This window comes from Mustela lutreola, chromosome 5, assembly GCF_030435805.1.
Source record: "Mustela lutreola isolate mMusLut2 chromosome 5, mMusLut2.pri, whole genome shotgun sequence".
In the NCBI taxonomy this organism is placed as follows: Eukaryota; Metazoa; Chordata; class Mammalia; order Carnivora; family Mustelidae; genus Mustela; species Mustela lutreola.
This window is the reverse complement of record NC_081294.1, coordinates 144532407-144548656: the sequence shown is the minus strand read 5'-3', so window position 1 is coordinate 144548656 and position 16250 is coordinate 144532407. Positions and strand designations below refer to the sequence as shown.

The following is a 16250-nucleotide window of genomic DNA, read 5'->3' as shown; positions in this document are numbered from 1 at the left end:
CAGTCCTCATGGTCCAGTGTTTTAATGAATTATGCGTATGTAATGGCGCCTCTATAAAAACCAAAAAGGACAGGGTCCAGAGAGCTTCCTGGCTGGTGAAACACATGGAGATTTGGGGAGAGTGGTGTGGAAACTTCTTGCCTTTCCCTATATCTTGTGCCATGCCTCTCTTCCATCTGGCTGTTCCTGTGTTCTGTCCTCTCAAAGAAGCCAATAATGTCATAGGCAAAATGTTTCTCTGAGTTCTGTGAGCCACTCTAGCAAAATGACTGAACCCTAAGGTGGTAGGCCATTAGAACCTCCCGTCTACAGCCAACTGGTAAGGACAGGTGACAACTGGTGTCTGAGGTGTCTGCGCATGTGGAGAGGGGGTAGGTGGGCTAGGGAAGTCTTGTAGGGCTCACTCGTTCACCTGTGGAATCTGACGCTGTCTTTGGGTAGATAGTGTCTGCCTTGAGTTGGGTTAAAGGACACACAGCTGGTGTTGGAGATTTGCTTGGTGAAACCATTGCCTCCTATGAGGAGAACCGGTACCAGAATATTAGATTGAATTAGAGAACTTCACGATCCATTGTCGCTTAAAAGCATTCAGATTGTAGCTCCTAAGGGTAACTGTTGTGGCTCACATTTGTGCAGCAAGTAGGGTTTATGAAGTGTTTTCTCCAGTGTAAACTTCCTTGCTCTCCTGTGCCTAGCAAGAGGATTTCCATAATGTGCCCACCAGGGAGACATGCACAGGTGGTAAGAAAAACTTGCTTGGAGAAGCAAGCTAATTCTTTATCTGAATCCCATAGCTACCCACCTCTATTTTTAAACAAGTACTCCTCGTTCTGTTTGTTTGTTTGTTTTAGGATTTTATTTATTTATTTATGAGAGAGATAGTGAGAGAGAGCATGCACTGGGCCAGAAGGTGGGCGGGTTGGGAGAAGCAAGCTCCCTGCTGAGCAGGGCGCCCATTGTGGGGCTCCATCCCAGGACCCCGGGCTCATGGCCTGCGCCAAAGGCAGACGCTTAACCAGCTAAACCACCCAGGTGCCCCTGTTTGTTTTTGCTCTCTCTCTCTCTCTCTCTCTTTTTTTTTTTAATTAAACTTCTAATTTTTATTTTTATTTTTATTTTTTTTAAAGGTTTTATTTATTTATTTGACAGACAGAGATCACATGTATCGGAGAGGCAGGCCGAGAGAGAGGGAAGCAGGCTCCCTGCTGAGCAAGAGCCTGATGCGGGGCTTGATCGCAGGACCCTGGGATCATGACCTGAGCCGAAGGCAGGTCGTGAGCCACCCTGGTGCCCCAAAACTTCTAATTGTTAGATCATTGTGCATTCATGTGCAGTTGTGAGGAAGAATATGGAGATCCCATGGAAACTTTACCCACTTTGGCCAATTGAAACATATTGTGAAACCATAGGTTTCATAGGTCCTGTCATGACCTAGATTTTGATCTATAGTATCAAGACACAGAACATTTCCATGTTGCCATTTTATGGCCACACCTACTTCCTCCCACACTTCCATACCCCTTAAGCACTTAACTCTGCACCTATTTTCCATTTGTATAATTTTGGCCATCTCAAGACTGTTACATAAAAGGAATCATCTAGTATGTCATCTTTTGGGACTGGCTTTTTTCCCTCAGCATATTTCTCTGGAGATGCATCCAAGTTCCTTCCTCTTTTTTTGCCGAGTAGAATTCCATGGTATGGCTATATCACAGCTTATTTAAATGTTTACCCACTGAAGGATATCTGCGTTGTTTCTAGGTTTTGGCTATTGTGAATAAGCTGTTACCAACATTCATGTGCATGTTTTATGAACAGGCTTTGCCTTTCTCTGGGACAAATGCCGAAGAATGCAATTTGCTGGGTTGGATGGTAGTTGCACATTTAGTTTTTTTTTTTTTTTTAAGAATATGCCATAATCTTTTTTTTTTTTTTTTTTAAAGATTTTATTTATTTATTTGTGAGATAGAGGGAGAGAACAAGCGGAGGCAGAGGGCAGAGGGAGAAGCAAGCTTCCTGCTGAGAAGGAGCCCGATGTGGGACTCGATCCCAAGACCCCGAGACCATGACCTGAGCTGAAGGCATATGCTTCACTGACTGAGCCACCCAGAGGTCTCTAGAGTGCCCTACTTTCCAGAATGGCTGTCATTTTCTGTTCTTACCAGCAGTGAATGAATGATGGAGTATCTTCCCATTCTCCTCAGCATTTTGTATTGTCATGGCTTTTTATTTGAGCTTGGGTGATAGGTGTCTCCTTGTGGCTTTCGTGCACATGATCCTAATGGCTAAGGACATGAAACAGCACTTCATGAGTTTATTTGTTGTCTGGACATCCTCTTCCTTGAAACATCTCTTCCAGTCTTTTGTCCATTTCCCAATTGGATTGTTTCCTTTTTTACTCTGAGTTTGAGAGTTCTTTACGTGTTACAGATATTATGTGTTTGTTGGCTTATGAGGTTTGCAAATCTTTTTTTCCAGTCTGTAGCTTGTCTTTTCCCACTCCTTCAAGGATCTTTCGCATAGCAAATGGTTTTAGTTTTCATGAAGCCTAGTTTATTTATTTTTCCTTTTACAGATCATTTCTCTCCTGGATAATTGCAATAGGCCCACTATTTTCTTTTTTCCTTTTTTTTTTTTTTTTTTTTTTTGCTTTTTTGAAAGAAAGAGATGAATTTGTCTTTATTTTCAGAATTTTTACTTTTTTTTTAAAGAGCTCCACACCCCACACCCAACATAGGGCTTGAAATCATGACCTTGAGATCAAGAGTTGTATACTCTGCCAACTGAGTCAGGAAGATGCCCCAGAAAGCTCCCTATTTTCTTGATTCTGTCCTTGCCTCCTGGGTGGCTGTTTTTTTTTTTTTTTTAAAGACTTTATTTATTTATTTGTCAGGACGACAAAGAGCTCGAGTGCACAGGCAGGGGGAGTGGCAGGCAAGGGGAAAAGCAGGCTCCCTGCGGAGCAAGGAGCCTGATGCCCAAAGATCATGACCTGAGCCCAAGGCAGATGCTTAACCGACTGAGCCACCCAGGCATCCCCCAGTTGGGTATCTAGCAGAGTAATCTTCTTTCTTTTCTTCTTTTCCTTCTCCTCCTTCTCCTTCTTCTTGTTTTGTTAAGTAGATACCACGCCCGGTGTGGAACCCAGCATGGGGTTTAAACTCACAATGGTGAGATCAAAACCTGAGATGAGATCAAGAGTTGGAGGCTTAACCAACTGAGCCCCTCAGGTGGCCCCAGAGTGATCTTTTTAAATACAATTATTCACTCAGGACTCTCCACGGTTCCCTTGTCACTCAGAGAAAAAGCCTAAATCTTGACAATAGCTTCCTGTCTGCAGAGTCCCTCATTATGTCTCTTCCTATCTTTCTGCCTCAGCTCTAGCTACACTGGCCTCTTTGTGAAGGTCTAACAGGCCAAGCCACCCCTGTCCAGGACTCCAGTCTCTTCTTTTCATCTGGAAAATGTAACCTTAGTTCTAAACTTTCTCATTTGCCCTGAAGTCTTACTGAAAAGGGCTATTTTTTTTTTTTAAAGATTTTATTTATTTATTTGTCAGAGAGAGAGAGCGAGAGCGAGCACAGGCAGACAGAGTGGCAGGCAGAGTCAGAGGGAGAAGCAGGCTCCCCGCGGAGCAAGGAGCCCGATATGGGACTCAATCCCAGGACGCTGGGATCACGACCTGAGCCAAAGGCAGCTGCTTAACCAACTGAGCCACCCAGGCGTCCCAAGGGCTATTTTAAATAAAGACTTCAATGACCTCCCATTTAACATAGAAATGCCCCATTGCCTACAGACCCCAAATTCACCTTGTTTTCTTTTTCTTCATGATACTTGTTAGTATCTAACCTACTCCATATTTTATGTATTTTTTTAAATATTTTATTTATTTTTTTGACAAAGAGAGATCACAAGTAGATGGAGAGGCAGGCAGTCAGAGAGAGAGAGAGAGAGAAGCCGGCTCCCTGCTGAGCAGAGAGCCCCATGCGGGACTCGATTCCAGGACCCTGAGATCATGACCCGAGCCGAAGGCAGCGGCCCAACCCACTGAGCCACCCAGCCGCCCCATATTTTATGTATTTTAAAAATTATCTGTCTTTTCTTTTAGAATTAAGCTCTCTGAGAGAAAATCCTTTTATCTGTTTTGTTCATAACTGTTCAACTATGAGGATGAGGATCTAGGGGAGCTTGGCACATGGTAAAGACTCAGTAAAGATTTACAGAATGAAGAACGAATAAAGAAGGAATGGGTGAGGTATGTTCCAATCTAGCTTTGCCTTACCATGATAAATCCCACAAGTCCATGCTTGCAAATCCTGAGCTGGTACCGTCAGAACCATCTTTCCTTTTATAAAGAGAGGTTCAATTCTTCTTCTTCTTCTTTTGTAACATTTTATTTATTTATTTGAGAGAGAGAGCATGAGTGGGCAGGGTCATAGGGAGAGAGAGAAAGAGTCTGAAGCAGACTCAGCCCTGAGCAGAGAATGAGATCGTGAGATCATGAGATCATGACCTGGGCTGAAAGGAGAGGTTCAATTCTTTTGGAAATTCTGGGTCTAAGAAGGATGTCTTAAGAAACTTCCTCCTGGGTGGTGGGGTTATGGACATTGGGGAGGGTATGTGCTGTGGTGAGTGCTGTGAAGTGTGTAAACCTGGTGATTCACAGACTTGTACCCCTGGGGATAAAAATACATTATATGTTTATAGACAAATAAAAAAAAAACAAACAAACTTCCTCCTTCTGAACAAACAAAAAAACCAGAAACAGACCCATAAATACAGAGAACCAGTAGATGGCTACCAGAAGGGAGGGGCAAAATGGGGGCAAGGGGAAGCAAACAGAATTCCCTTCCTGGGAATGAGAGGATTAGAATACCTAGTGAAGTTTGAACTCCTAATGAAGGCACGATTCTCTGTGGTTCCTCATGGTATTTGTTAAAAGGCTTATGGGATCATTATTGTGGAAGAATCAAAGCAATGTCACAAGAACCCACTAATCCATCTCAACATCATTAAAAACAAGCCAGGACCAGTGGGATTTATCACGGTAAGGCAAAGCTCTCTGCTCAGTGGGAAGCCCGCTTCTCCCACTCCTTCTCCCCCTGCTTGTGTTCTCTTCTCTCTCTCTCTCTTTCTCTCTCGCTGTGTCTGTCTCTGTCAAATATATAAACAAAAACAAAAACCGAACAACAACAACAACAACAAAACCTCCTCATCTATTGGATATAAATACTGTTGCATTTAGAGAGAGAGGACACGTCTGAGATCTTCTTCAAAACACAGTTCTCCCGCCACCCCTACACACTCCCAGAAACATCTAAATTGGCACAACTGAAGGAAAAGCTAACTGTGTGTATGTGGTGTGGGGGAGGGGTGTGGGGATGGGACGAGAATGACAGAATATTGGTCATGGTTCAGTCTGGGTCATAGGTCCATGGAGCCACATCCCCATTAGACAGCTTTTATTATTATTATTATTTTTTTTAACTTTGTGTATGCTTGAAAATTTCTACCACAGGGCACCTGGGGGGCTCAGTTGGTTGAGTGTCTGCCTTTGGCTCAGGTCATGATCCCAGGGTCCTGCAATCAAGTCCCCACATCGGGCTCCCTGCCTCTTCTCCCTCTCCCACTCCTGCTGCTTGTGCTCTCTCTCTCTCTCTGTCAAATAAGTAAATAAAATCTTAAAAAAAAAAAAAAAAAGAAAAGGAAATTTCTACCACAGGAAGTTTTGAAAAGCCCTCTTTGCCCCTTCTTACCTAGGGGTTCTCCAAGAAACAGGAAGGTTGAATCTCATCTGCAAATCCTTGGAAGGCTGCATTTGTCCTGTCTTCACTCTCTGCTGTTGGAGACTGTGATGTCCAGCAGTGCCCTTCAGATCTGGATTCACCTTGGTCCAGTCGGGCTTCTTGGTGCCAGGGACGTCGGGGAGGTCCGCCTCCTCCCTCTACACCCGTACTACCTTCAACAGGAGGTGTCTCTCATTTTGGACTGGAATCAAGAGCATGCAGTTGGGTCGCCACTTATAACCGGTAGATGTTTCAGCCCACAAGCAAGGTACCCAAGAAAGAGGATGGAATTGTTTTTGTAACTCCGCTTGATTTGTGTTGTAAGCCTTGATCCTGCTGGTGTCCCCTTTGGATTTCCACCCATCCCTATTGGGAGGTCATACAGGGCCACCACGAATGAAGGTTGAGGTGAGAGCATGGTTACTGTTTATTGGGAGGACACACTTACAGCTTCGATGTCCTGCAGCTTGGTTGCTGTGCCTCCTTTGGGTTTGGTGGTTCTTGGGTGACATGTGGGACAGGTTGCCATGATTCTGCCTGTATGCCAATGTAGCCTTCGCCTTGTGGAGTTTTCTCCACATCTTCCGCTCTAACCACGCCTTGGAGAGCTCCTCCTTCGTGGTCCATAGACTTCTCTCTGACAGTCGGTACCTCTCAACAAGCTAGCAGGAAAAGAAGACAATAAGTACTGAATTTCAAGAATCCTGCTTCTGTTAGGTTTCTGCTCAAGTGCCCTGTATTATCTGTGGAGTTGGGGATTTTAGAAATAAAAGCCAAGGGGATGAGCATGATTTGCTGCTTTTAGCCCTGCCATGCTCAGAGAACACAGAGTCTGCTACCTGCCTGAATGCAGAAGAGAAAGGGAAAAAAATAATAATGATAAAGGGAGAAAGGGGAAAATAAATGAAATGCCAGCAGATGAGTATTTCAAAATACTCTACCCCTCTTAAGAAGATGTGAGTTGAATTCATGGGAGAGATTCCACCAGGGGAAGAGGGATTGTTCTTGAACATGGGGTCTGTGTATTTGCAAAGACTGTGTGGGATCCAGGTCCCCAGAATGCTCTGATGTCATCATTCAGGTCAGAGAACCCCCGCTGGGGGCCGGGTGACCTTTGAACCTTAACAGCCCTGTGCTGGAGCAGGCACTGGGCGGTGTTGCTGGTTCTCTGTGTGGTCTGAGTTCCTCAGCCATTTAGGACACTCGACAATTTTTATTCCTTTCGGGTCACCTCAGCGAATTTCCTGAGAGTCAAGGAGGGCCAGCTAGTAGGGAGAAAGAGGAGCTGGGTGTTAGGCATCTTCTGAGCAACTCCTGTCGCCGGTACCATGAAACAGCGACAGAAGAGGAAACATCTGGAAAGTGAAGAGCCTCCGGAAAGTGCCCAGCAGGGAGGAGGTATGCGCTGGGCACCTTATCTGGGGCACAAAGGCTGCTGCCAGCCTGGACCTTCTCTAGGAAGCTGGGGTGGAGGAGGATGTGTCCCTGGGGAAGTAGCCGAGGATGCCGTTGTGTCTCTCCTGAGCATCCCTGTGGTGTGAGATGGCATGGGAGGGCCACGTGCCCCTGCCTGGAGTGGGGGTCAGCACTGCCCGTCTGAGGACTTCTCTCTTGAGGCGCTCGGGGCTGGAGCTCTGTTGGACTCATCGCAGGCCAGGGTCCTACTTGCCCAGACCTCCAGGGGATGGCTTTTCTCCGTCCTGTATTCTCTCTCATTCTCTTTGTTCTACCTTCCTCTGGGGTCACTGGGTCGGGGCGGGGAGGTTGTGAAGGATGCCGATGAAGACCTATGGGTCCGCTGTCCCTTTTACCAAAGAGCAAGGAGAAGCCTTGTTGAAAAATATTTTGAGGAGCAAGAAAGGAGATCGTCTAGCAATAGCATCATACTGAAAGCATGGAGATGGTATTCCTTCAGCAGGAAGAATTTATCAACGGGTCCGTAGGAGTCTGTCTGATCTACAGATGTGGGGCTCGGCAGCGGTGATCAGGGGAAGGAAGGGCCTTTCAGAGACTAGGTTCAGATGGATGGGGATGAGAAATGGTGTCATGGCCCTGCAGGGAGCTCTGAGAGCTGTGGATTTACTCCCCAGGGTCCCTGTAAACTAGTAGCTTGCCTGAAGAGAGGGTGTGGTCACACTGGGAGGCGGGCAGAATGGAGCCCACCCCAGGAAGCCAGCCGGAGCCTTCTGGCCCATATCAGAGGCCCGCAGTTTCCGCAAGGCACAGGACTGGGCATATAGGATGAGCCCTGGGACTGGAGGCCTGGATGGGAGGCAGATTTTCAGGCAGCAGCTGTAGGACATAAAAGGTAGTGATTGGTGGGGTATTTTTTGCCTCTGTGTGTATGATGGGTGGGGGGAGCAGTGGGGAGAATGAGGATAGAGTATCCTCAGATGTGAAGTCGGCCTTGTAGAGTTCTTGTCACCATGTCTGGATCTGGGAGACATTCAAAACATGTAAGCATGAATACAGAACTCATAATAAGTGAGTTTCACGAGAGCATCTCTTATACATCTGTATACACTTTGTACAGAAAAAAGCCGCACATCTCCGCACGCCCGATTTTATCAAACCACACACAGATCGTATAGGTAGATATGCACGTCATTGCTGCACTGTGTTCACAAACCATCCACGGATGTCAAAGTCCTTTCCTCTTACTCTGAGCTCTGGAGTATGAGTATATCCCAAAATGCCATATGGGACATACTTACACTAAAAATAGGCATCACCCAAGTATTATATGGGGAAAGCTTGCACTAAAAAATTGTTTGTGGTTTAGCTGAAATGCAAATTTTGTTGGGTATCCTCTGTTTTTGTTTGCTAACTCTGGCAACCCTTGTGTACTTAATGCCAGCTAACATATCATATGTTTACTGTACTTATATCTAGTGTCTGTCTTCTACTAGAATGTTCAGTCTTACCAGAGCCTAGAATAGAGACTGATACATAGTAGCTACTCTCTATTTTTGAGTGAATGAATGAATGATTGACTACACACCATAAATACATACCATATTCTATAAAATGGTTATGTGTCACCCCATTTCGGAGTTGTGAACACCAACATTGCACCAAACACCACACCGATGCGTGTGTGCCCTCCTCATCACGCCACCCTCACATTTGTGAAAGGTTTGGCTGATACACACGATGTTCACATTTCAGACCTACTCAAGCCTTCCATCCTAAGCAGACACTAACAAAGTAAGTGTTGATAGTAATTCAATACAGGAGTAGCCATCCGGGACCAGACTTTGAACCGCGTGTATTCACTGCACTTGACATATGTCATTTGGTTGATATTTGTTGGACAGACAAATGATGTCCAGACATGGCCCACTCATCATATTTCTGAGGCTTTCCTATCTTTCCAGGGGTCTCAAAGTCACAGGAGGATGCCCCTCAGCTTGAATCAACTGGGGTGGCCAAAAGTTGGGACACGGCGGTGGGGGAAGTGTCCTCTGCCTCTGAATACTTCTCCTGTGTCTCTTCTCCACGCAAGCTCATCTGTGCTGGTAAGGGTTCAGGGCTCCTTGGGTGTGGGGCACATAGACCCAGGAGAGGCCAAGAAGAAACCCAAGACAATCAGAGGTGGTCAGAGCTCCTCGAAGGAGCCCGGGAAGCTGGCATCGCTGTTAGGAGAGCGTGGGTATGAGCTCAGTGTGTGTGTGTGTGTGTGTGTGTGTGTGTATGGAGGGGATCCCTGCTGCAACCACAGTGGGGATGTTAAGAAGCATGAGCCAGAAAGGCCTGGGCTGGAAGTATGGTGCCCAGAGATGGGATGAAGGAGCTGTGTAGGTTGTGCCTTTGCTGTTGCCTCCAAAGAAGGACAGAGCTCCTCAGCCCAGGTCTCCAGCCCTGGAGCAGGACCGTCCAGCTCAGATCCCTGCACCCCGAGGCACACAGCTGTACTCCACACCATGTACATTCAGCCCAGGTCTCCAGCCCTGGAGCAGGACCGTCCAGCTCAGATCCCTGCACCCCGAGGCACACAGCTGTACTCCACACCATGTACATTCATTCTCAGCACACAGCTCCTGCCCCCGAGACATGGGATCTGCAGCACCATTTCCTACATGACTGTTCACATTCCACAAGCACACCGATGGTATCACAGATAACACACAACCCACCAACATCCCAGAAATTCCACAACCCTTTGCCACCCTGCTCCACACCCCTGGATACTGACACCTTGCCAACATCCTTACACATGCATGAAAAGGGCCTAGCGGACACCACCCCGGGTATGAACACTGACCCCAGGCTCCCCACACCATGCATCTTCACGTGTGAAGACCCCCTCAACTTCTGGCCCGCCCCCTACTCACATTCTTATGTCTCTTACTTCCTTTCCCAGGACTCCGGCGAGTACCTCAAGACAGTCCCCAGCCTAGATCACCCCTAACCCAGGTTCAGGAACAAGGGGAGACTGCTGCCCCCTCACACCGAGTCTCTTCATCCCCTTCGTCCTATAAAACCTGTGTGTCCTCTCTGCACACAAACAAAGAGGAAAAGGGCATGAAAATATACTACATGCAGGTACAAATGAAAAAGGGCGTGGCTGTCTCCTGGGAGACCGAGGAGACCTCGGAGTCACTAGAAAAGCAGCCAAGGATAGAAGAAGTGACCCTTCCCGAGGATGTGCAGGTAGGGACTCCCCCCTCTGACGTGTCCACCAGAAACCTGCTGTCTGACAGTGAGCCCAGCGGGGAGGAGAAGGAGCACGAGGACCGGGCAGAGTCCGACAGCCCACCTGGGTCACCCGCAGTTGAGGAGAGACCCAGGGCCAAGACCCCCGACTGGCTGGTGACCATGGAGGCCGGTTACAGGTGCATGGCCTGCTGCCGGGTCTTCTCCACCCTGGAGGTCCTCCAGGAGCACGTGCAGCATGGCATCCGGGAAGGTTTCAGCTGCCACGTGTTTCACCTCACCATGGCCCAGCTGACAGGCACCGTAGAAGCCATAGGCCCCTGTGAGGAGGAGAAGGATGAGAAGGGGGAGGAAGAGCAGGAGAGGCAGGAGGAGGAGAAGGAGAAGGAGGACGAGCGGCCCCCGCAGGAAGACCGCAGCCCAAAGCGACCTTGGAGCCAGTGCCCAGGCTGTGTGTTCCATTCTCCAAAGGACAAGAAGTGAGAAGGGGCTGGGGCTGCCGCGGGAGCCATGCCTTCTCCGAGCTGCCCCTGTTTCTCCCGCCCAGGCTCACCCTTCCAAGGAGGGAGAGCTGGGGGCTCTCAGACCTCAGAAGACACCTGAAGGTTGGGGGCGGGGCAGATAACTGCGGCCCCTGGCTTCTTGTCCAGGCCTCTAGTAAAGATCTGACTGGTAGTGGGAGTTTATCCTGATCTTTTCAGGCTAACAGAGCACCTTTCTTCTTGAATTACGGAGCATCTTTGTTCTGGTTTCCACACAGCCACTGAGATTTGTGAGCCGGAAGATCCCAGAAGATGGTGTGGCCTTCTCTTGGGAGAGGTAAGGCCTGAGGCTGGCATCGTCTGAGCCAATGTCATGAGGTTGCAGAGGAATTTAGGGGGACTGAGAGAGCTCAGCACAACCTCAAGGGCCGGGAGTGGTGTGAAGCGGGGACAAGGGGCTTAGCGGGAGCAGAGGTCTGAGGGGTGAGGGCCAGAGCCAGAGGTCCCAGAGTGAGAGAGGGGCGAGAAACTCGGAAGTGAGGCCCCAAGAGATCTGGAAACGGTCCAGCACCTTGACTGGGCTGTAGCTGTTCTGGAAAGAAACCCACTCTGGTGTGCATGGCTCTGAGCTTTAAGACGGAGGTGAAGGGTTACTCGGACTAGTGGGACTCCCGTTGCTTTTGTCTCTTCCTGCTGTGCCTTATCTGTTGAATTGCTTCCAGGGAGAAGACAGGACCCTGGGGAGAATAGCAGACAGGATGCCGACCACGTGAAGGAAGATGAAGGAACCAGCGCTCTGTCTAGCATCACAGGACCATATAAATGTCTTATGCAATAAAGGCTGTTTTCCAAACTTCACCCGGATATATTCTTGAGTCAAAATTGTCTGTCCACCATGTGCACTGGTCTCACTAGCGGCTGGCAAACCAGGTTTCATGTAAGTGCCAAAGACCCCCACGGTCCTTTTGCAGAAGCAGCAGTACTCACGCCCCTGGGACGGATGAGGCTTCCGTGTGACCATTTTCACAAGGCTGGCTTCCACATCTTGCAGGAGACTGGGACAAACACGCTGAGTTCCACTGAGGTTGCTGGTAAGTAGCAGGTGCTCTGGAAACTGTGTCCCATGGTTCATGACTGAAAGCACTGGGATGGTCTTCGGGGAGCTGGTGGGTGCTGTGTGTGTCTCCCTAGTTCTGGCCTGGACGGAGGCCTTTTAGTTGTAGCTTTACAAGGAAGCACCAGGGCAGAGGAGAGATGCCTTCATGTGGAAGCTGTGCATGGAACAATTTCTTCTGGGGTTGGTGGGACTTCGTCACGGCACTCGAAAAGAAGCCACTTGACCACAGTCAGGAATTGGAGGAAGACACAGCTGTAATCGGAGGTTCAGCCAAGAAGCTTGGAAGCTTGGATATTTCCAGTTCTGATGTTAATGGGTCAGTTGCCAAATGAATTCGTACTCTAGCTGCTCAAGTTTGGGATGCTGTCATCCCTGAACTTCGTCCTTACCCCACTGCTACCAGCACCCCCAGAGCTACAGATGTCTGGGAGGGCCTGAAGAATCATTTCAATGTATGAGGCTGTCCATGGATGGAGAGGTAAGGGGGTGGGTACTGTATGTCTTTCTAATCTGAGTAGGGGGCCAAAGCCAGGCTCCAAAGAACTGATGGAGTTAGAAGGGAATAATTCAAAGCTCAGAGCCTCTGTAACATGAAGCAGAACCAGGTCTAATTCCAAAGTCCCATGGATTTTTTTTCCAGGAGCTGAAAGGTGACTTTCATGGGGCTTTCTTGAATCAGCCATGGTTCCTGTGATCTGGTATTGCTGTCACTATTTCAGTCACCATCATTATTATCTTCCAGCTTCCTCACTGGCTTCAAGCTCCTCAGCCTCTCCAAAGGGGGTGCCCTCTGCGTGTCCACATCCTTCTGCCTCTAGATGCCCAGTGCCCCCTTTAACGGTCATTCCAAGAATTCAGAATTTACTTCTGTACTCACACCACCCTCTGGGAGATTCTGCTCTCTCTCTGGCAGGCTTTCTGTGCTCTGTCATCTTCCCCTTTTGTTCCTTTGCTCCTTGAGACCCCCAGGAATCTTCCATCCCCCTGTGCCTTCCTGGGTCTTCCGCTGACAGCTTCAAACACCTAGCATTGATTCCACAGGGCTTGGCAGGGTGCAGGTTACACAGAGTTGTGGCAGTTCTCCCTGCACAGGGGGAGAGAGAGAGAGGGAGAAAAAGAGAGAGAGAAGACTTCCCAGGAAAGCACGGAGTCACACGAGGGCCTGTGGCTACGAGTCAGCAGCAGGCAGTTATTTCTAAGTCTAGAGAAACTTGACGGATTTTTCCATGCGCTGACCTTGAATCCACCTGGCTTATTGAACTGTCTTACTAGTTTATCTGTGTGTTCTTTTGGGCTTCCTGGGTAAATGATGATATTGAAGGTAAATCCTATGCTCCATGGATAACTTGAATAATTCATTTTATAGATACTTTTTATTTTTATGTATTTATTTATTTTTAAAGATTTTATTTTTTTCTTTAAGAGAGAGAGAGCATGAGCGGGAGGAGGCGCAGAGGGAGAGGGAGAAGCTGACTCTGCGCTGAGCGGGAAGCCCGACCCAGGGCTCCATCCCAGGAACCTGGGATTGTGACCTGAGCTGAAAGCAGATGCTTAACTGACTGAGCTGCCCAGGGGCTCCTATAGATACTTTTTAAACACATAACCATTTCTAGACCTATTTTTAGTGCCCCTCCCCCAGCTTCCCAGAAGTGACCAGTATCAGAGTTTTGCAGGTATCCAGTCCATATTTTCAGATACATAAAATCACAATATAACATTGTGCATCCCATTTTCTTTCAACCAGTCCTAGGGTTTCGTGTTTTATCTGTATCAATTTTTAATTGACCTAGGTCTGTTATTTTAACTGTTCAATGTTATTCACTCATATGAATACAGCATCACTTTTTTTTTTTTTTTTTTTTTTTTTTTTTTTCCCGGATTCAGGTGTTACTGCACAATTGTGTTTTGTCCCTCCTTTCTCTGGAGCAAGCAGTATTTCTGAGAGCCTTCCAGACTTCTCCTGTCAGGAAGGGCCAGACTATCTGAAGGATTGCTGCTTGCCTTCAGATGCCTTGCAACAGCCTACCTTCAGCCAGCAGTTGGAAGCACCGAGAAGTAACCACTCCTCCAAATGGGAAAATTGAAGGAGCCAGAAGGTAGGAGGTTATTGCCAGGTGTCCTTTTGGACCACAGGAACGTCTGGGCTGCCTTGAGCCATCCCCCATCACCTCACCCACCCTGGCTTCTCTAAAGAAATGTGGGGAAAAGGAGAATCTGAAAACTCTGAGCAGACACAGGTGAGATGCAGACATGGAAGCTATGATTGAGGTCTCTTGAGTGGACTCTGGGGTGCAGATGGCCAGGCTCTGCCTTCGGAGAACTTCCAGAGATGTTCATAATTGGAGTGATGCCAGGCACACGCAACTGACTGGGGCCACCCTGTCCCAGAAAGCTCTGCTCTGTCGGTATCTATTCCTGGTCACTCTTGTTTCCCATTAATTGGCCCTTGCCTTTGGTCTTCCACAGATGGGGACCACAGGAAGTAGAAGACCCAGATGACCCATCCTGCTGCTCAGTGTCACCGAGCTTGAGAGGGAGGGAGGAGGCCAGATGATGCTCATGAAGGAAAGATGGGCTTTAAAGAGAGGATCTGAATGAGGGGGTTTTCTCAAGTCTTGATGAACAAAATCTAATGTCATTACCATGAGGATTTCCTGAAGTCCTCCTTCTTTCAAGGCTGGCTGTGGGTCTGGGTTTACTCGGTGAAGGAAGCAGGGTTCCTGATCCGTTTGGTGCTTGCTAACACTTGTCCACATCTGATATACAACTCTGTGAGCTTCGTCATCCCTCTAAGATGACTTTTTACTCTTCTCTCTCCTGAGCATTTGCTGCTGTCCTGCAGAACACCCCCCCCCCCATTAAAATGCCACTGCAGTGAATGTATAATTTGATAATCGTGCTTCTCATTTTATTCTCAGCACCTTCTGATAAACTCTATCTGCTTTAAATGCTGCTGTTTTCACAGATCAATAATCCTTCTTACCCTTGTTGAAGCAGATGAACCTGTGAGGAATATTTGCCTTTTCCCTTTCTTCTTTGCCAATTCCTTTCTATCTTTTAAGATCCTTTTCTTGTCTCTCTACTCTCCTGAATATTTTTTTTTTCCCTGATTTTGGTCAACTTTCAGTCTCCTATCCTAATTTCCTCATAAACATTTGGGCTTCCTCCCTCACAAATTAGAGGATGTTTGGTTGTTGAAAGTGCTAAGCTCACCAGTGTTCTTGCAATTATGGAAGCTTCCCTGTCTGGAGACCCACAAAAGGAGGCCCATGGAGACATCCAGCTGAGTTCCAAACCCTTCTAAACACAAGAAAGCTCATACCAAGCATACCTTCCAGCAAATTAGAGTCCCTAGACCACTGACCAAGCTCAGCTTTGAATCACCATCCATTTAAGATGACTTAGATAAAAGTCATGAGGTAAATGTGTCCCAAAATCCATGTACGTAGAAAACCAAAGAAACCGTAAAACAAAAATTGGAAGGAAATCACACATAAAACAAATTAGGGAATGGTTTTAATCTGTACCAAGTGTGTGTGAGTGTGTGTGGCTTTAGTGTGTTGGAAGTGTGGGGATAGAGTGGGAAAGGTCCTATGATCTCTAATGACTTATGCAGGCAGGTTCCGTGGAGACACCCATTGTCCCATTCGCAATGGGCACATCCAACCTGACCCGCCATTTTCCTCATGCTTTTTGGAGCAGCCTGTAAGTGCAGAGGCCTCTGGTTCCCTTCATAGGTGTTTTAGGTGATCTTCTACTCTGCGATTTCCTCACCTCATCCAAGAATCTGACTTGAGTACCCTGCTGCTTTGGGTCCCCACACTCCTCCTGTCATCTTCTCAATGCTGGAGAACAGTTTCCCTCGTCTCTTGGCCAAGCTCTTCCCTCTCTGAGGCACTCCATGTTTTATTCCTCAAAATCTGAACAGTAAATGGCTTATTAAACCCAGAATCAGCTTATGCTGAGAATGTGGTGAGAAGCAGGATGGTCAACAGAACAGCTAGTTCCCCTTTTCTGAGGGGCTTCAGAATTTGATCTTTAAACCTCTCTAACATGGAAGGGAAATAGAATATAACACTAGCAGTTAACGAGAAAGCTCTTTTCTATGTATTTGTGTGGATTTATTAGTCTGCAAAATGACTCTGGGAAGCAGGTCATTATCATACTGTAGGATGAGACTTCTCCGGCCAAAGGGATTGTGGGAACAAC

At 47.5% G+C, this 16250-nt stretch overlaps 1 protein-coding gene across 1 annotated transcript; it reads left to right on the top strand.

Annotated features, from left to right (window-relative positions):
- Nucleotides 1–6894: 6894 nt before the first annotated feature.
- On the top strand, nt 6895–11782 carry FAM170A (family with sequence similarity 170 member A). The gene is made up of 5 exons (XM_059173492.1): nt 6895–7184; nt 9164–9304; nt 10150–10921; nt 11203–11261; nt 11647–11782. The coding sequence occupies exons 1-4, from the start codon at nt 7115–7117 to the stop codon at nt 11207–11209; spliced, it is 990 nt and encodes a 329-aa protein (XP_059029475.1). The 5' UTR covers nt 6895–7114; the 3' UTR covers nt 11210–11261; nt 11647–11782.
- Nucleotides 11783–16250: the final 4468 nt, after the last annotated feature.

Excerpts from the sequence above, each read along its gene's own strand:
- FAM170A (XM_059173492.1), top strand. The coding sequence starts at position 7,115 with ATGAAACAGCGACAGAAGAGGAAACATCTGGAAAGTGAAGAGCCTCCG. Across the intron at positions 7,185-9,163 it reads AAGTGCCCAGCAGGGAGGAG|GGGTCTCAAAGTCACAGGAG; the intron begins GTATGCGCTGGG and ends CTATCTTTCCAG. Across the intron at positions 9,305-10,149 it reads ACGCAAGCTCATCTGTGCTG|GACTCCGGCGAGTACCTCAA; the intron begins GTAAGGGTTCAG and ends TTCCTTTCCCAG.